Source organism: Panicum virgatum, chromosome 1K (assembly GCF_016808335.1).
Source record: "Panicum virgatum strain AP13 chromosome 1K, P.virgatum_v5, whole genome shotgun sequence".
NCBI lineage: Eukaryota > Viridiplantae > Streptophyta > Magnoliopsida > Poales > Poaceae > Panicum > Panicum virgatum.
Window position 1 is genome coordinate 51,415,659 of NC_053136.1, and position 20,366 is coordinate 51,436,024.

At 52.2% G+C, this 20,366-nt stretch overlaps 1 protein-coding gene across 1 annotated transcript in view; it reads right to left on the reverse strand.

The window, feature by feature from the left end:
• Positions 1-20,001, reverse strand: part of LOC120656285 (meiotic nuclear division protein 1 homolog) — a 34,273-nt gene extending 14,272 nt beyond the window's left edge. Inside the window, exons 1-2 of the mRNA XM_039934332.1 lie at positions 19,855-20,001; positions 19,136-19,216 (exon numbers count right to left, since the gene is read on the reverse strand). Of these exons, the coding sequence (XP_039790266.1) occupies positions 19,136-19,216; positions 19,855-20,001 (228 nt within the window). The remainder of the gene's footprint in view (positions 1-19,135; positions 19,217-19,854) is intronic.
• Positions 20,002-20,366: the final 365 nt, after the last annotated feature.

A 20,366-nucleotide genomic window follows, 5' to 3' on the forward strand; every position in this document is an offset into this window, starting at 1 on the left:
GCCAGCGGGGCAGCGCAGCGGCTCGCGCGCGGAGCCAGCGCGGGGCCCGCGGCCGAGCAGGGCGCGAGATGGGGGGCGGCCAGGGTGCACACGCGGCGGGGCGGGAAGCGCGCGGGACAGCGCTGGGCATGGGCGGCGGCGCGGCGTTCTCGCCGGCGGCAGCGCAGACCGGCGAGAGGGTGGGGCACGTCGCGGCCAGGAGAGCCCGGCGGAGCGGGGGCGCACGGCCGCGCGGCTGGGACCCGCGCGGAGGCAGCCCGCAGCGGGCGCAGCGGCGGCGCCATGGCGACCACGGCGGCGCGGCTGTGGTCCAGCGCCGGCGGCCGCGGAATCGAGCGGGGATAGGGTTGGGAAGGGAGAGGGGCGCGCGGAGAAGCTCACCGGCGACTCGATTGGAGCGGAGGGAGGCCGGGGAGGGGAGCTCGACGGCGAGGCAGAGCTTCGGCGCGGAGCAACAATGGCGGTCGGTGACACAGGGGCCGATTCGGCCCGGGGTTGGCGCGAACGGGTTCGTGGAGGGACGAAGGAGCTTCGGGGCGAGGTCGCGCGGCTTGGGGCGCGGGGAATCGAAGCACGGCGGCGAGGGGGTGGCTGGAATCGGCACCGGCGCGATGAGCGGCAACTAGGGTTGCTCGGCTCTGCTGTGCACTCCGTGCGACGCGAGGAAGGGGAACGGGGAGGCGAAAACGAGCACGACTCCACGCAGATAAGGACGGTGTGTGAGCACGACAGGCGAGGATCGCCGACGGCCGACGCGTGGCGACCCCAATGTCGAGGCCGGCGAGGCACTGACCAAACGGGAGCACAGTAACCGAATTTGTGTGGTTTTTGGCTGACTTTGACCATCCAAAACTCCAAATTTTACATTGGAACATGAAATTTGGCCAAAATAAAAGTTGTAGAGGACGAGAAAATCTACAACTTTGCTTTTGGGCGAAAGTTAAAATGAAGCTCGGATCAGAGACAAAAACGCGATCGAACACTGCTAAAACAATGTTTACCGCGCGAACACGATTTACGCTAACGACAAGATTAACTCCTAATTAGCGAATCTAAGCTCATGATTAGCGCTCAGTAACACTGGGGTGTTACAGCCTTCCCCCCTTAAAGGAATCTCGTCCCGAGATTCAGACACGATGGAACGTATAAGATAAGATGGGCAAGTGAGAAGTACCTTGATGATCATTTAAAAAGTCCGGATACTTGGATCTCAAAAATTCTTCTTTCTCCCAAGTAGTTTCTTCTTCGGAGTGATTACTCCATTGAACTTTGTAGAATCGATTAGTTGTGCGACGAGTAATCCGATCCTTGCGATCAATAATCATGATAGGATGCTCCGGATAAGTGAGATCAGACTCTAATTGAATTGAGTCACTATCAATAGCTTCAGTTGGAATTCTCAAACACTTCTTCAGTTGTGACACATGAAAGATGTTATGAATTGCCGAAAATTTTGCTGGAAGATTCAACCGATAAGCTACAGGGCCACATCTCTCCACGATTGGGTATGGACCAATGTAGCGGGGAACTAGTTTTCCTTTTACTCCAAATCTTTGAATGCCCTTCCGCGGTGATACTTTTAAGTATACATGGTCACCAACTTTAAAGACAAGTGGATCAGTCCTTCTGTCAGCGTAGCTCTTCTGCCGAGACTGCGCAATTTTCAAATTTCCTTGAATAAGACGGACTTGTTCTTCGGCTTCTCGAACCATGTCAGGTCCGAAAATAGTTCTTTCCCCTGCTTCAGACCAATTCAAAGGGGTTCGACATCGACGTCCGTATAAGGCTTCAAATGGTGCCATTTTGATGCTCTCTTGATAGCTATTGTTATAAGAAAATTCCGCTAATGGCAAACATTGATCCCATTTCTGTGGATATACTAAAACACAAGCACGAAGCATATCTTCTAAAATCTGATTGGTTCTTTCTGTTTGGCCATCTGTTTGAGGGTGGTAAGCAGAGCTGCGAATCACACGAGTTCCTAAACAAGTATGCAATTGTTCCCAAAAGCGAGCAGTGAATTGGCTTCCACGATCAGAGATGATAGTCTTGGGTATACCATGCAGGCATAAGATACGCTCAATGTATAACTCAGCATATCTTTTGGTGGAATAACGAGTACTGACTGGAATAAAATGTGCTGACTTGGTTAGTCTATCAACCACAACCCATATAGAGTCCTAGCCCTTCTGAGTCCGAGGCAATCCGACTATGAAATCCATACTAATATCTTCCCATTTCCATTCAGGAATACTCAAAGGCTGCAGAGTTCCTGCTGGCTTGAGATGACTAGCTTTAACTCTGCGACAGATGTCACACTCGGACACATATTTAGCGACCTCTCTTTTCATCCTAGTCCACCAAAATCGTTGTTTCAGGTCCTGATACATCTTGTTGCTACCAGGATGGATAGATAGTCGGGAAGTATGAGCTTCATCAAGAATTTGCTTTCGGAGTTCAAAATCCTTAGGTACCACTATTCGGTTCTTGAACCATAACACATTCTCACTATCTTGGTGGAAACAGTTTACTTTCGGATCTCCTTCTGATAATCTTCTTTGAATTTCCTTTACTCCTTTATCTTTCTTTTGTGCTTCGATGATCAAATCACGAAGAGTAGGAGTAAGTTCTAGATGAGCCAATGTGCCATGGGGTACAATGCTCAAGTTCAGCTTTTCCATCTCAAAACAGAGAGACTCACTCAGGGGTATAGCAGAGAGGCAATGACAGTGAGCCTTGCGGCTTAACGCATCAGCAACCACATTTGCTTTTCCTGGATGGTAGTGCACTTCGAGCTCATAATCTTTAATCAACTCGAGCCATCGTCTTTGACGCATGTTCAGATCAGATTGAGTGAAAAGATATTTGAGGCTCTTGTGATCTGTATAAATGTTACACTTCGTGCCCAGAAGATAATGTCGCCAGATCTTCAAAGAATGGACTACAGCTGCTAATTCCAGATCATGTGTGGGATAGTTCTCTTCGTGACGCTTGAGTGATCGAGAAGCATAAGCAATCACCCGATTCTCTTGCATCAGAACACAGCCAATTCCGGTGCCCGAAGCATCACAATAAACATCGAATGGCTTTGTAGTATCTGGTTGAGCTAAGATTGGTGCTGAAGTAAGTAGAGTTCTTAACTTCCGGAAAGCTACCTCACATTGGTCACTCCAATAGAATTTGGTACCTTTCTTGAGAAGTTCAGTCATAGGTTTAGCAATTCGGGAAAATTCCGGTATGAACCGACGATAATAACCCGCTAACCCTAAGAAACTTCGGATTTCAGCCACTGAGGTTGGAGCCTTCCAGTTAAGTACATCCTGTACTTTACTGGGATCAACAGAGATACCCTCAGTCGTGATAACATGACCTAGAAATGGAACTTCCTTCAGCCAAAATTCACACTTGCTGAGCTTAGCATATAACTGATGTTCCCTGAGACGCTGGAGTACTATATGAAGATGCTGAGCATGTTCTTCTTCCGTCTTTGAATAGATTAAGATATCATCAATGAATAACACGACGAATTTATCCAGCTCTGGCATGAATACCGAATTCATGAGGTACATGAAGTAGGCTGGAGCATTGGTTAATCCAAAGGACATAACCAAATACTCATAAAGACCATAACGAGTGGAGAATGCTGTTTTTGGTATATCTGATGGCCGGATTTTGATTTGATGATAACCAGATCGAAGATCTATTTTCGAGAAGAACTTGGCACCGGCTAATTGATCAAAGAGAATATCAATGCGAGGAAGAGGATATTTGTTTTTGATGGTGACCGCATTCAAAGGTCGATAGTCCACACACAATCTTAACCCATGATCTTTCTTTTTCACGAACAAGGCTGGACAACCCCATGGTGAAGAACTGGGTCGGATAAAACCCTTATCTAATAACTCTTGCAACTGAACTTTCAATTCAGCTAACTCACTTGGAGTCATTCTGTATGGTCGTCGAGATATAGGTGCTGTGCCGGGCTGTAACTCAATGACAAACTCAATATCCCGATCGGGAGACATGCCTGGCAAGTCCTCCGGAAACACATCGGGGTATTCACAAACCACCGGAATTACTTCTAGAATCTTCCCCTCAAGATGGTATATGATAGTGGTTGGAATTTCACGCTGGGAAAGATGAATATTCAAAATGCCATGTGTGGAAGAATTGATTCGGATAATGCGAGATGAAGTATCAAGGATAACACGATGTTCCTCCATCCAATTCATTCCAAGAATGATATCTATTCCTTGATTTGGAAGAACAATGAAATCAGTTTGGAAAACTTTCCCACCTAGGTCAAGGGATACACCCGGAACAGATTGACCGGCTTTTAACGGTGCACCCGGTGCATGAATAATATATGGTCTCTTCATGTGTGTTACTTGCAAGTTGAGCCGTGCTACGCACGCTTCGCTGATAAAAGTATGAGATGCTCCGGAATCAAATAACACAACAACAGGGCGCTGGTTAACGGAGAACATACCCGTCATCACTTGAGTACCGTCAGTAATATCTTCCAATGTGGTGTAGTTCACACGACCCGTTTTGATAGGTACAGTCTTCTTCTTATTATGCTGGGTACTAGAAGTTGAAATTGGTGTAGGAGGCTGATAATTGACTTGTCGGCGTGGCATGGGACATTCACGTGCAAAATGCCCAGAAAGCCCGCAGTTATAACAAGGATAGTTGCTGGGGCATACGAACTGCGAAGCGGGAGGTCTCTGCCCTTGCTGTGGCGCTGGGAGACGTGGTACCCACGGCTGCTGCTGTGGCGGCCTAGCGTCCCAACGGCCTTGCTGCGGTGGACGACTTGGAGCCTGCTGACTTCCTGTTTGTACTAGCTTGTAATTGTGGGGCGCACTGCTGGAAGATCCAACAGGTGCCTTCCTCTTTTTGTCAGCCTTATGAGCTAAGGTAGCATCTTCTTGAGTAATAGCCTTATTAACTAGCTCGGTAAAGTTGGCACAGGTTGTTAGAGCTAGTTTGTCCTGCAGCTTGGTATTCAATCCTCTCCTGAAGCAATCCTGCCTCTTTTCATCACTATCCACATGAAAACCACCATACTGAGCTAACTGGTTGAAGGTTTGAGCATATTGAAGAACAGTATTGTTTCCTTGCTTCAATTCCAAGAACTCTGCCATCTTCCTTCTCATCAGACTAGTAGGAATATGATGGGCCTTGAATGCTGCCACAAACTCATTCCAAGTGAGACGCGCACCAGCGGGGAGTAGAGACTTGTGATTAACCCACCATATCTTCGCTGGGCCTCTCAGTTGTTGCGCTGCAAAGGCGGCTTTGTTTACTTCTGTACAATTGAGGATACTTAACTTGTCCTCAATGGTGCGAATCCATGCATCGGCTTCAAGAGGATCATCTGCCTTGTGGAACAGAGGTGGTTGGGTGGCCAGAAAACCGACATAGTCAGTTTCTGCTTGTGGTGCTTGTCGACCCCTGTCGGCATTGTTTTGCACCAATTGCCTCATCAATTCGGTCTGCTCATTGCGGTCAGCAATAAGAGCCGCAATAGCTTGAGCCAAGGAAGGAGGTGGTTGGGGTTGTGCTCCGTGATTCTCATTTTCAGGGTTGGCAGCATGGTTATCACCCATCTGCAAAATAACCACCCCTTGGTTAGCCATTCCGCTATCAGGACTAATTCATGCAAATAAAGAATGTGCATATCTAATATGAACACACAGCATGAATCATTTCCCTTGCGATATGGTTCACCAAGGAAAAAAATAAACTGACTTGCTTCGGTTGAAACCTCATATACTCAACTTGAACCACAGATTGGTAACTCGGGGTTGTACAACTATTAACTACGAAGCGATCAAAATAACCTTTTTTGATGAGACGCAACCGCAAACAACAAAGCGATCAACCAACTCAAATATGCCAGATGTATGCACGTTCTATCGTTTCTCACCCAAGCCAGTACCAAATATGGTATACGAAGACGACTAGTGGCACACTTACGTACTCTCCCTATATATACTAGTCGTTCCTACGATCAAGGATTTCATAACGCGCTTAACGAAGTTAGTGTTCCTGCAGACAAACCAAGACAACAAGAGAGATATAATTATCCATTTCTGGACCCTTCGTGCCAACACACACGAACGGCCCCCATGTGTCCTACGCCACATGGGTAACGCATATGCAGTTTCCCACATATTCACCCATACATTACCGTCCACTATAGAGACGGCACCCAAATGTTCGACACTGAATGGGCAGCGCTGCATACGTCATAACAACGTATTCACTTCCCGTACACTCGCCTTACGGGACATCCAAGGGTAGACGTGTCCCAAGGGTCACGGTCATGGCCAACCGCATGACAGGTTTACATCTCGTAACATTGCCTTACGAAATGACCGTGATCACAATCACACAGTATGAAATCCGCACTCCATATCAGGCGGCAGATAGCGACAGGCTCGTTTGAATTGAGCCTTATCACCTCCTCGTATGCTCATCATACGGGACCTGCGCACGTATGAAACACGTGGGCTATTCTAAGGACTATCAGAATGCTCACCGTGCTTACCTCAGCGTAGGTGCGTCGTTACAGAATAGTAGTTGTGCACAAAAGTAAGGTTTAACGAGAAGTAAATGCTGGAAGTGCTGGAATGAATAGATACTTAGATGCCACCTAACTTGTAACACATAATTAGGGCATATGAACTATCTATCCTATTCCTTAGCGCATCTAGCGTCAACTTTTCGAAAAACCCAAAAATTTTGCAGTTAAGCACTCAAGTAATCACCCCCCAGTGCAATTAGCTCTGATGCCAGCTGTCACAGAATAGTCCAAATAATACTGATCAAGTGCACTAATTAACCTTTTAACTTAAACCTCCGCTACTGCACTTCACCAGTACACCCAAACTGCCTGTTTTAACCATGATCGATTGCACAGGTGTAACACCCTAATTTAAATTTCAGTATGTTTTAATAAATTAAATTGGCTTTATTTAATTTTCTAAGGATTTAATTTGCTTAGCTTGCATTTAATCTAATCTTTGTTCCATAAGTATTAAAATTTTATCTAAGGTTAAATTTTGTGTTGCATTCATGCTGGTGCATACTTTTATTTGAGTGTGGTTTGAATTCAAATTTAGATTTGAATTCAAACTTTGTTTGAATTAGAAATAGAAGAGAAGAAGAATTAGAAAAGGAACCCAAAACCAAACTCAAACCCAAACCCCAAGCCCAGTCTAGCCCAACCGAACCCGCGGCCCACTCCCTCTTTCCCTTCTCTCGCCCGGCCCAACCGGCTCTCCCCGAGCCCACTCACGAGCGGCCCAGCCTCTCCCCACCCCGGCCCATACGCGCGCCCCGGCCTGCTCCCACGCCGCACCCGCTCCGGCCCAGTCCAGCCAGCGATCCCCGCTCGCCCCGCTGCCTTAGCCCGCGAGCACGCTCCCCTGCCTCACCCCGCTGACCCCCCGGACCCACTGTCAGCCCGCTCAAGCACGCCCGCAGAGCGCACGCCCCGCTCGCCCGACCCCGCTCTCGCTGACCCGCTGGCCCCACCCTCCAGGCTCTCCTTCAACCTTGCGCAACGGCTGCGCTCGGCCCGCCGAGATCCCCGGCGAAACCACCGGGGGTTTCCTTCCCCAACCGCGCCCGCAATCCCCGGCCTCCCTGCTTTAAACGCCCAAGCCGCACCCCCCTGGAAACCCTATCCACCCCTCAGCCGCCGCTCTAGACCCTAGCCGCTCGCCCGCCTCAGCTCTGCTCCTGCGCCGCCGCGGACTCGCCGCTTCACCACCTCCCCGCCCTCACCGAGCACCCCAGGAGCTCCGCCGGGCTGCTAGGAGTTTTCCCCGAGGTTGCTGCCCCGATCTCCACCACCATCGCGCCGAATTTTCGCCAAGACCTCGTCGCCGGTGAGAAGCTCCGCCCGCTCGATTTCTCGCCGCCGGTGGTCCCTGACCCGTCCTAACCCCAGGTTCTTGTTCGCAACGCAACCCCGCATTGATCCGAGGAGATCCGGAGCCCGAAGCATCGCTGTGTCGGCCCCTCCGCGAACGCCACCCACGCCATCGCCGCCGAGCTCGCCGTCGACCCTTCTGCGCCGCGTCTCCTTCCAAACTAGAGCACGGTGAGTGCCGCACGGGCCCCTTGATCCCCTTTGCGCTAGACCTCGTAGACCCTGGCGCGCTCTAGGCGCCCAGGCACCGCGCTCCGGCGAGCTCCGTGGCCGCCGAGCCGCCCTCGCCGTCGAGGGGCCCGTTCCCAGCCCCGAGCCGCCTCCCTGTGGCCTCCAGTGCGTCACGCACGCCACGGCGGAGATCCACGGCCACAGCAAACCCCGAGCGGACCCCGGGAGCGCCGGTTTGGTTTTCCCCGGCGAGCTCACCGCCGCGGGGCCGCGCTCCGGCGACCCAGCGCCGCCACCCGCGGTCCAGCTCACTCCTAGACGTCCGATCTTGCGTGGACGATCCGGATCAGATCTAGGACCAGTCTAATCCTGGCCCTCAGATCTAGATCCAACAGCCTCAAGCCACCCATAACGATTCGGCCTGGCTCTTTTTCTAAAGAGACCCTAGCTTTCTTCTGATTCAACCCGCAGTCCATCTCTGGTAAAAAGTATTTCCAAGTATGCCCTTCCTTTTACGCTTTAGCCCCTGACTTTTCCAGTTTTCAAACCCGCAGTCCAGCCCCTGAGTTTTTATGCGCTAGCCCCTGGGTTTAACCTTTATTTACGTTTTAGCCCTCGGTTTTAGCAGAAAAGCCCCCTGGAACTTCTGTTTTCTTACAAATAAGCCCCTAGAACTTGTTTTTAGCCCAGAAAATGCGTTTTAGCTCCGTTTTTAGCGTTCTTTATGTCCACGCGATCGTTGTAACGCGTAGAACAGTATTAGAATAGTTTAGTGTGCTACTTTTATGTATTGATGTACTGTTTCTTAGTTTTTTGTTAATGTTTGTTTGTATGCTTATTTTCGTGCATTGTTTTGGCCATGTGTTCGTGAGTAGACGTTGATCCATCTGAGGAGCCCCAGTACCAGTACCCGGAGCAGCCGTCTTCGGAGCAGTTTGAGCAGCAGCCAGAGCAGTACGAGAAAGGCAAGTGTAACATGAACAACCTATCACTTTAACTACAATTTCATACTGCATTTTAATTCTATATGCCTATAAGGATTTCCTAGCCAGTTTATATCCTTTAAATATACCTTTGGGTTGCATTTTGGTTAGTTGTGCTAGGTTGCTGCGCTATAACACACTCTGGTCCTTTTTAATTAATTTGATTAATGGTTTACTTGAACTTAATTCTGAGAGTGGCCCTCTGTGTGGATGAGTGGCTCACGTCTCGTTAAAAGATGTTTTTTTTGTAGAAACATGGTTTAGGGGGCCAGCACGGTGCTTAGTGCTTGGTTGGCCACTCTCCATAAGGACCGGTTCATAGAGCGACAACCTGGGACAACAGCGCTACCACAAGGCTAGAATGGGATAGACTTGGCTTACTAATTAGGTCTTTTTGGTTTGGAGTAACTTACCTGCGGGGCAAGAGTAGTAAGCTTCAATGGTCCCTGCTCCTCCGGCTTGGTCTGTGCTTGGATTGCGCTCCTGTACTTGTACCCCCGGAGGTGGGCCCCATCGTCGTTGACCTATCTCTCCCGGTTACGCCTTACCAACGAGATTCTTTGTAACGGCCTCGTAGTGAGTCGCTAGTCATCTCACCTAAGGAAGTGTGATGAACAACTGGCGTAGCTCACGACTTGTGGGTAAAGATGTGCAACCTCTGCAGAGTGTAAAACCGGTATACTAGCCGTGCTCACGGTTATGAGCGGCCCAGATCCTCCTTTTGATTAGTGGAGTTATCTCCTTCCGACGAGGGAGGTGCTTCTCGGGGTTACCTTGGTGGCTTGGTTTTGGTTTGGTTTCTCAGTAGTTACATGATTAAACTTGACTAATAACTATGTAACTGGGTTAATGGTAATTCATCAACTCGTAGAAAATAGCTTTAATAAAATTTTGCCAACACTTAAAAGCTAATGCAGTTGAGTCAGCCAATCTTAGAGCCTCATAGTTTGTGTTATACTTGTTGAGTACAAGTTGTGTACTCACTCTTGCCTCTTCTCTACTTTTTTCCTCTTGGCTACGCTACTGCTGCTCAGTTCCTGCCGACTCGAGGGAGTTCGTCCAGCGCTACCAGGACTACGAGGACTTCTAGGTGTTCGTCTCCCAGTCGACGTCCCTGTGGCGCCCTGCTTCAGCTTCGGAGAGCTTTATCGTATTTTGTACTTCGCTTCCGCTGTATCAGACATTTTTGTCATTATTGTAATAAATAACATTCGCATTCGCTTTAATATGTCTTTTTACGTGATATGTGCTATGATATACTGTTCATTCTGTTGTATATACGTGTGACTTGATCCTGGCACGTATATGATCGCTCGGTTTATGTCCTTTTATAAACCGGGTGTTACAACAGGAACTCTCGCCAAAAGACGAGCACAGGTGATTACAAGCAACCAAGGTTTTCAAACTTAACTTACAACCAGAGTTAAACAAAGTCTTCAAATTAACTTACAAATAAGTTTTACAAGCCAGAGTTACATTTCGAATACAGAGTTTAAACGCAGCGGAAAATACAAACAGGTTTGAAACAAGCTTCAAAATACCGTATGATAAATAACGTCGATGACCAAAAGACGAACTTCACATCTTTCCCACTGATGTGAAGCTCACCTGCCTGCAATCACGGAGAAGGCGGAACCCACTCGAACGTCCAACCTGGAGGAAGAGGCTGACCACTCCAGGACGCACCGATTTCCTCGAAGTCTTCCAGAATACAGCCTGCTCAGAAGGGTTACAACCAAACCCTGAGTATTCTAATACTCAGCAAGGCTTACCCGTCTATGGGTATACTTAGCCCAATACCTAGACAAGCACAGCTCTTTGGCTCTGGGTTATTTTGCTGAAAACAACTAAAACTGGATCCTTACTTTCAATATTTTAGCTCCAATTGTGTTGATAGCTAGAAACTAGGTTTGCCTAATTCTCTAGAGCACACATGGTTAATCATATTATCTTTTCAAGAACACCACATAAAACCATCTTTTCTCTTTCTGTCCTTTCAATTCTTACTACGATGCGACGCATTGACCAAGGCTCTCATATCCGCGAGTCACGGCGAATCGATCCGATTTAACCTTGCAAGGTGGACCTAACTCACACGACACGCGTAAACCCCGTCGGGCCACACACGTCAACTGTTCCCATAATTACCCCGAAGTCTGAATCAAGCCCGCAAGCACCCAGATGATGAGCCCCGCACGTGCGAACACCCAGTGAACCTGTGGGCTACTTCACCATCCGTCAACCCTACCAGCACCGCAGGTCGAGACCCAGATTCCGACGCAATTAAGGTAATTAGCTTACCGGTTTCGACTACCTCCTACTTCCGGCATGTGGTTAGTACTGTTCAATCCTCAGTCAAAGGGCCAACAACGGAACGGTCCTCAATCGACACAGGCGGAGACTCATCTTTCTTTTCTCAATAGCCACGTCCATCTTTCCCTCCGCCCGGTCTTCAATTTCCTTCTCATTGCATTATTTCTCAAAACACTGGCTGAAGTAACAACCCTATATCTCGCGGGTAACAGGAAATCACCCGTCTTCTACCGAGTTTACTTAAGCCTAGCAGTGCTAGCGATACCTACACTAGTAAGGACACTGGGTAATCAAGATTATGCATCTATGGTTCCAATCAATTCCTTGAACGTAAGTGCACAATACTTAAAGTATAACATGGAGTAATTAAAATAAGGGATATGCTCCGGGGCTTGCCTTGCAAGTCAGCAGGGTTAATAATTTCTTCGGGTGCGTGCTCGACTGCGTCCTCCTGCTGTTCTCCCGCTTGCGGCTCCTGGATCGGCTCGGCAATCAGCTCGTAGGCGACTTCGGTGTCAGCGGCTACACGAGGAAAAATATACCATGCATGAGACTCAAGAAATGATGCAAAGCACTACTCACAACGAAGGACATGGACCAAACTCCAAAAGCGTCTACAGAGCAACCTTACAACTAGGGTTACGATAGCAAAGGTTTAGAACGGATGTGCAGCTTTTGGTTCTAAGGCCTTTTTAGCCTGAAGTGTTTCCTATCAAGCAAAAGTTATGAACTCGCTTCGAAGGATTAGCATAACTCTAGAGCAGCATGAATCAAAACATGAGCTTGGTTGATTGAGATTACACATGCATGGAAACATTAACTCGCAACAAGAATTTATCGAAATGAAAAGAATCAAGCACTAATAGATCCACACACATGCACATAGGATATGCACCTGAAACTTTTTCAGTGGACTACACATCAAAGATTAATCTACTGAATAAATTTCACAATTTTTGGAGCAGCGGAACACCCGGTATTAAATAAACTAGTTTAAACACAAAACACAAATTAAGCAGGGGCAAAAGTGACATTTTTCAGGCATGAGTATTTTTCTACTGAAGATCTTGATTTTAGAAACCTAACAAAATTTGGTTTGCAATTTTAGGATTTTCCTGTATTTTTCTAGCAATTATCAAACTTTCACTCAAATCAACCAAAAAGGAAAACAAAAACTAGAGCCACGGGCCCACCCATCAGCGAAATAAAGAGAGGGAGGGGGAGCGAGCTCCCCTGCTCTACTCGCGTGCCCGGCCGCTCACGCCGGCGGCGCGCCTGCGCGCGCGCGGAGCCAGCGCGGGGCCCGCGGCCGAGCAGGGCGCGAGATAGGGGGCGGCCAGGGCGCACGCGCGGTGGGGCGGGAAGCGCGCGGGACAGCGCTGGGCATGGGCGGCGGCGCGGCGTTCTCGCCGGCGGCAGCGCAGACCGGCGAGGGGGTGGGGCACGTCGCGGCCAGGAGAGCCCGGCGGAGCGGGGGCGCAGGGCCGCACGGCTGGGACCCGCGTGGAGGCAGCCCACAGCGGGCGCAGCGGCGGCGCCATGGCGACCACGGCGGCGCGGCTGTGGTCCAGCGCCGGCGGCCGCAGAATCGAGCGGGGATAGGGTTGGGAAGGGAGAGGGGCGCGCGGAGAAGCTCACCGGCGACTCGATTGGAGCGGAGGGAGGCCGGGGAGGGGAGCTCGACGGCGAGGTAGAGCTTCGGCACGGAGCAAAAATGGCGGTCGGTGACACAGGGGCCGATTCGGCCCGGGGTTGGCGCGAACGGGTTCGTGGAGGGACGAAGGAGCTTCGGGGTGAGGTCGCGCGGCTTGGGGCGCGGGGAATCGAAGCACGGCGGCGAGGGGGTGGCTGGAATCGGCACCGGCGCGATGAGCAGCAACTAGGGTTGCTCGGCTCTGCTGTGCACTCCGTGCGATGCGAGGAAGGGGAACGGGGAGGCGAAAACGAGCACGACTCCGCGTGGATAAGGACGGTGTGTGAGCACGACAGGCGAGGATCGCCGACGGCCGACGCGTGGCGACCCCAATGTCAAGGCCGGCGAGGCACTGACCAAACGGGAGCACAGTAACCGAATTTGTGTGGTTTTTGGCTGACTTTGACCGTCCAAAACTCCAAATTTTACATTGGAACATGAAATTTGGCCAAAATAAAAGTTGTAGAGGACGAGAAAATCTATAACTTTGCTTTTGGGCGAAAGTTAAAATGAAGCTCGGATCAGAGACAAAAATGCGATCGAACACTGCTAAAACGATGTTTACCGCGCGAACACGATTTACGCTAACGACAAGATTAACTCCTAATTAGCGAATCTAAGCTCATGATTAGCGCTCAGTAACACTGGGCTATTACACTGCATACTGCAAATCAGCAACTGACAAACAGCTAAGTTGAAGTTTTCTTCTATTCCAAAAATTTCAACTAGTACAAGGTTTGTTACATAACACAAAAGATATAAAGCCTAGCTCAAGGGTCTGCAGGCTCCCGCTTGAAATAGGCGGCAACGAAGTCGACGACCTCCTGCATGCTGTCCCGAGCGGCAGCCTCCGTCTCCGCGACAGGACCATCGACCACGGGCATTAGCGAGATGGCCGGGTCGTGGCTCCAGAGGCAGGTCAGGATGTGCTCCGCCACCATCCGGATCAACTCGCGACCCTCGGCTTCGAGCTGACCAGCAAGGACCAGCTCTAGACGTCGAAGCCTATCCGAAGCAGAACTCAGCACTGGGAGGGCGTCAGCTATCGAAGCTGGCGGCTCCGCCACCTGGATTGGGCTCATTCCAAGTGGCACCAGTGCTAGGCTCGCTTCAGCCGCCTAGCCAGCGATCCACTGGGCCCCCACGCGCTGGTCCTCCTGGTGCTTCCGGACCGCCTCCTGGACCGCCTCTTGCATCCGAGAGTCCAGAGCCGCCTTGGCCACTTCCACCTCGCGGGACCTCTCCTCGAGCTCGGCCTTCCTCTTCTCCGACCACTCCTTCAGCTTCTTGAGGGAGTCCTGCTGACGCCCAAGTTCTTTCTCTATGCCAGTGGCGTGGGACTCCCACTTGGAGAGGGACTTCCGGTCCTCCTCCAGCTCCGCCTCGGCAGCGGCCAGCTTGCTGGCCCTCTCCTCCAGCTATTTCTGCCATCCAGCCAGGGTCCCAGAGAGCTCGTCCAGCTCCTGCCTGCGGATGTCGAGACCCTGGCTGCGGGTCTGAAGCTCGGACTGCTGGGCAGCAAGCCGACTCTCGAGGTCGGACCGCTGAGCCGCAAAGCTAACAACCTCCAGGGCGAAGGTCTCCTCCTGCTGGGCCAGCGCCTTCTCCCGGCTCGATACTGCAAGCTCCCGGTTGAACACCTTCAGAAGGTTGGCTCGGTAGGCCTCTTGGTCGGCTTTGAGCTTTGACCGGGCTTCTGCAGCACGGGAGGCTTTCTCCTTCGTGTGCGCTTCCAGGCGGGTGTGCTAGTCGGAGAGGCGCTGGCGTTCGCTCTCCAGGGCAGACCACTCCCGCCAGAAGGCCGCCTCGGCGGAAGAGGTTGCCTCCTCTATCGACCGCCAGACCTAGATCAGCACCTGGGGAAAGGGAGTCGCTTCCTCCTCCGGGGGTTGGAGCTACAGGAGCTGCCTGCCGAAGACCACCTCCAACTCCTCCTCTGCAACAGGACCGGAGCTAGAGGTGGGAGCTTCCGGTATAGATATCGGGGCTTCAGTAAACGTTGTGCCCGCAGCGGCTGTGCCTAGCACCGGCGCCCCCGCCGCCGCCGTATCAGGTGCGGCTGCGCCCAGCTCCGGCGCCCCCGCTGCGTCGGGCGCGGCTGCGCCCAGCTCCGGCGCCTCCGCCGCCGTTGTGTCGGGCGCGGCTGCGTCCAGCACCGGGCTAGCCGCCGCCGCTGCCGCTACATCCGCTGCGCCCGTCGCCATTGCATCAGGCACCACCGGGCTAGCAGAGGTCGCTGCACCTGGGGTTCCCGCTCCCGCCGTCGCTCCCGCTGTCGTCGCAGAGGTCCCGGTCGCCTGGGCACTGGCCGACGAGCCGGCGATGGTAGAAGAACTGCTGGGGCGAGGAGCCCTGACAACAAAGTGGAGAAGCCTTCAGCAAAAAGTAGAGCTCCTGGCACAATGGAAGAGAGCGGGATAACACTAACCCAGAAGTGCCGGGTACCCAGCGTCCTCGGAGGCTCGACGTTTGCTCCTGCTGTTGCTGCTGCTCCTGTGGCTGCTGTTGCTGCCGGCGGGAGGTATCTCTCGGCAGCGATGGTGGCGGCGCAGTCGCCTCGGAGGACCCGCGAGGGCCGGCGGCCCGGGAGCTACCCTGGCCCGCGCCATCAGCGGTCCTCTGACGCTTCGCGGCGGGCTCCGTGACCGGGGTCCCGTCGCCCCTGAGTAACCTGCGCCAGCCTGTGTCTCCTGACGATGTGCCAGAGCTGCCCCGCACCTGGCTGGAACCGGCTGTGGCGGTGCTACTGGCCAAAGCCTGCTTCCCCTTCATCATAGGCCCGGACCCCGCGGTGCTCAGCGTAGCTTGATTCCCGAATGCGCCAGGGATCCGGAGCCCACGGTTCGGATCGCCTCCGGTCTGGCGTGGGGCCAGCCCCCCGTCGTCAAGAGTTGGCAGGGTAGCCAGCACCACCACCCTCGCGGAGTCCTCGCAGAGGGGGACAATACCCTGGGGGAGGATCAGGTTCTCCGGGATGAAGGCGTCCCCCGTCACAGCCCGCACCAGGACCTCCAACGCTTCTAGTGTCAGATCGCTCCCCTCTCCGTGGTGGGTCCTGCTGCAGTCGTTGAGGCCGGTGAAGCTCCAAGCGGGGCGCGGGCGCTGCTTCAGGGGGGCGATCTGGCGCTTCAGGAAATCTCCGAGCACGTGCCATGAGGTGAGGCCGCTCTCCGCCAGCGACCTGATCTTGCCCAGCATAGAGTCGAATTCCGGCTGCAGGGATGGCTTGGCCCTCCAGGATCCACGGTCGGTGGCAGGTCCCTCGGTCGGCAGGGCGAGGCGCTCGTTGGCTTCGGTGGTGGCGATCACCCAATCCCTGCGCCACTCCTCCCACTTCCCGCCAGTAAGGCCGGGAATGTAAGGTGTCGGCAGGTCACTCCTCATCTGGAAGTAGTACCCCCCCACTTCGTCCTTGCTCCTTCCGGACCTCACCAGGACGAAGAAGTAGCGGAAGAGGATGACGCAGGGCCACACTCCCACGAACATCTCGCATAAATGCACGAAGATGGACGTCAGGAGGAGGGAGTGGGGCGTCAGGTGCTGAAGTTGGAGGCCGAAGTCTTCCAGCAGCAGTAGCAGGAACGAAGAGATTGGTAGCCCCACGCCGGTGGAGATGTGCGAGGTGAATAGCACAAACTCCCCGGCGCGGAGGTTACCAAGGGGAACCGAGCCTGCTCGGACCCCCCAGCCGGTATCCTGAGCACTCCACCCAAGCAAGCGGCGCACCGTGTTCAACTCCTCCTTGGACTGGAAACGGCGGGGATGAGCAAGGGATGCCATCTCTCTGTGGAGGTGAGGAGTAGCCTGCGTGGGGGAGCAAGGGGCAAGGAAAGCTCGAAGGCAAAGGGGCGCAAAGGTTGGAAGGAAGAAGGCGAATGCGGGAAAGTAACCGCGGTATACGGTTCGCCCCGTTATAAAGCCTGACTCAACCGGCGCGCCCCGGAACCGTCGCTGGAACCCATGTGACGCCCGCACCTGGTGTTAACCGCTCAGTCCCTGACAAGGGGGCCCAGGCCCATCTGTCAGGGAGGGCGGGTAACCAACAAAGGTGTGAAAAGGCGGGATCTGAACCGTCGCCCACGCGCGAAGCAAGGCGGAAACTGAGCTGACGTGCGCGTATTAAATGCTGGCGTGGCCGAGCTTTTCGGGAACTGCGCCGGTGGTAAATGTACCATTTACTCCGGCCGCAAAAATGCCGAGCGTCGTGTGCATGGGGGCCATGAGTCAGTAAGCCGTTGCGATGTGATGAGGCAGCAAACAACCCAACGGATGGTCAAAGCCGGTCAAGGCCCCTGCAGTAAGAAGCTTCAAGCTATGCAGAGCCAAATCTCAGTAGTGGCCCCACCTGCGGGTTCGTACCTCCCCCAAGGTGGGCCCGGGGGCCACTGTCGGTACCCTGTAATAGGGATACCCATTCTTACTGCGGCAAGACAGGACCCGCATAGTTATCCGTAACTGCGCGCAAAGGACGGAGTAGCCAGGCCCCATGGGTCAGGCTCTTTCCTCACCAAGCCAATGGCCCCGGACCCGTCCTCCGCCTGGGGATGGGTCCGGAGACGCCACTTGTCCCTAAGGAAGGAAAACTCCGGGCTGACAGCCGAGGCCGCGGACCCCCCATAGGGGTCCGGGACCTCCTGCGTCCATCCGGACCTCCCTTACCGCGTGGGGGTCCGGAGCCACCACGTGACCTGGAGGCACGGGCGCGGACTCGTGCGCAAGTCTTTCGCTGGAAGACTCGCGCGCCCACCGCATTTAATGCAGATAGTTGAGGCGTGCTCTGTCGCCGCGGCACGCGGGACAGCCTTTGTCAGGCCTCACTGTGCACTGCGTATTACCAAGGTACACAGTGTAGCCACCTGTGCCGCGCCCGCGCAGAGCCCGTCTGCCGCATTAATTGGATACGACGGCACGACACTTTTCCATCATGCCTCCTACGCTGCAAGCTACGCGGCCCGTTCAGCTACGTGGCAGGCAACGCCACTAGCTATGCCTGGCGCCGCTCCGACAAGACAGCGCCTAGACACGCCGGACGGAGGATTCCGGGAGCAGGCATGGAATCCAGGAGAGGGATCTCCTTCGCCTGCGACGCCATAATTATGAACAGTACGTTATCTTGTACTTCATCGTTGGGCCCACCTGTCGGGGTCCCAACGGCCATGTACGCGCCCCCTTGAGATATAAAAGGGAGGCACTCGCTGTACAAAACAGGCTGTCCAGACACACAAGCTCTCGTGAACTCTCTCGAGACAAGGCAATACAACACACAGTGGACGTAGGGTATTACGCTCCGGCGGCCCGAACCACTCTAATCCCGCTGTGTTCATCGTGTTCTTGAGCAAGATCGAACTAGGACTAGCTAACCCCTGAGTACACAGCCTCTGGGCTTAGGCGGGTGCCTTCCGCCACCCGGCTGTGGTTTGCAGCACCACGACAAGTTATTATGATGAAGATTCATAATATACTAATATAATAGCCTACCCCAACTTGCTTGGGAAAAAAGACTATGTTGTTGTTGTTGTATTATGATGAAGATTCCGATTCCAGTAAATTCGAAGGAAGCAAAGTTGCACCAGCTAAACAAGTTAAAATCAATAGATTAAGGAACTGTGAAAACTGTTGTAGTTTCATTCACACTTGGCATGCCCATTAGATTTGTTTATTCAGCCATCTGCACTATACTGTATAATACACAAGCAGAAGAAAATGGTGAATAGCTATTGGCGCATTTACACACTTCCAGATTAGCATGAGAAAGAACAGAACCCATATGAAGGAAAGTAATTATTCGTTGCAGATATTAAATATGACAACCCTGGTTATTAAAATGACGTTTAAACGTTGTGAAAACGACGTTTTCACGAGAAAATGTTCTTGTGAAATCGACGTTTAAATGTTAAAACATCCGTTTAAACGATAAAACGTCCATCGTTTCGTTAAAATCTACCCTCTATTCATTTCGTTGTTTTATCGTTTTAATAACCCTGATGACAACATTGAGGAAAGATAACGAATTCTGACAGAAGAGTTCACCAGATAGAAGTCTTGACTCTCGTAAAATATTTGAAGCATTTGCTCCCTTTTTTCCTCCAATGAGAGACCCCTCTTCTTCGACTAAGCAGAATATAAGGAAAATAACCAGTTATGCAATATTCATGACCCCCTTTTATCTTCCATAAAAACTACGAGGGTGCTTATTAATACAAGAAACATAGCACCAGTGGACCTGGAGGAAGAAAAACTTAATTGAAACATAGCAGAGCCAGCAGACATCTTCAAGTTATTCGCACAAACCAGAACCAGGTGACTCCACTTGCTAACTACCTGTATTTACAAAACTTTGAACGCTGACTAATAAGAAGTTTACAGTGGCTAAGGCCTACAGAACTAATGACCAACACAGATAACTGACACTGCATATGTCAAATCTTGTTGCTGTCGGTGTGACTTGGTGATTGATGGGTGTTGGGCGAAAGCTTTGCCCGGTGTAATACCGGTGCCGGCAGCGGTGATGTCCACGGGCTTCACATTCCTTCCTGGAGGCGCCGCCGTAGATCCCCTATGCCAAGTTCGATTATGAGGGATTTCGGGTGAAAACCCATTCCGATCTTCCTATCTAGCTATGACGGCGTCGGTTCGACGTATTTCCCTTGGTGAAGGCATCGCTTTGGAAGATCCCCTCATGCCGCTGTTCACAATGCCCCTGTGCTCCTGGCGATACCGAGTGCTTTGTTTGTTCTCCTTCTGCGCACATTCTTTTGGAACTGCTGATACAGGTTGTTGGCTTGCATCGTGGCTTGGCAAGTGCCTCCATTTGGCGCCTCTACTCCGTCGACGCTCCTCTTGTTGATGGTGTCATCAAATCTTATGCCGGGTGGTGTTTCCATCTCTTCTGTCATTCCCCTACGAGGCTTCCTCCCCTTGTACAGCATTGGATGGCAGTGGGTGGAGCCCGGATGTGCTATGAAAGGTGTTACTATCAGCTTCAAGGGGGATCTTCGTGTCCCGTGAGTCCTGGTTTGCGCACCTTCTACCATTTTTAGTCCCCACTCCGTTGGCCTGACCCTCAGATGGAGGGTGACAGCGGAGCGGCGTAGCTACGAGGGGTGGTATGGAGGTGCAACGACCATGGCTCTCTGGGCGAGCATGTTGTTCAATGGCGGTTCTAGTCAGCGATTGGTGCTTGTTCTCTAGCTTGTACCTTATCTTCTGAAAGTGTATGTGGCACCGATGTTGTATCTGGGTGTATCTTTTCCTACCTTTT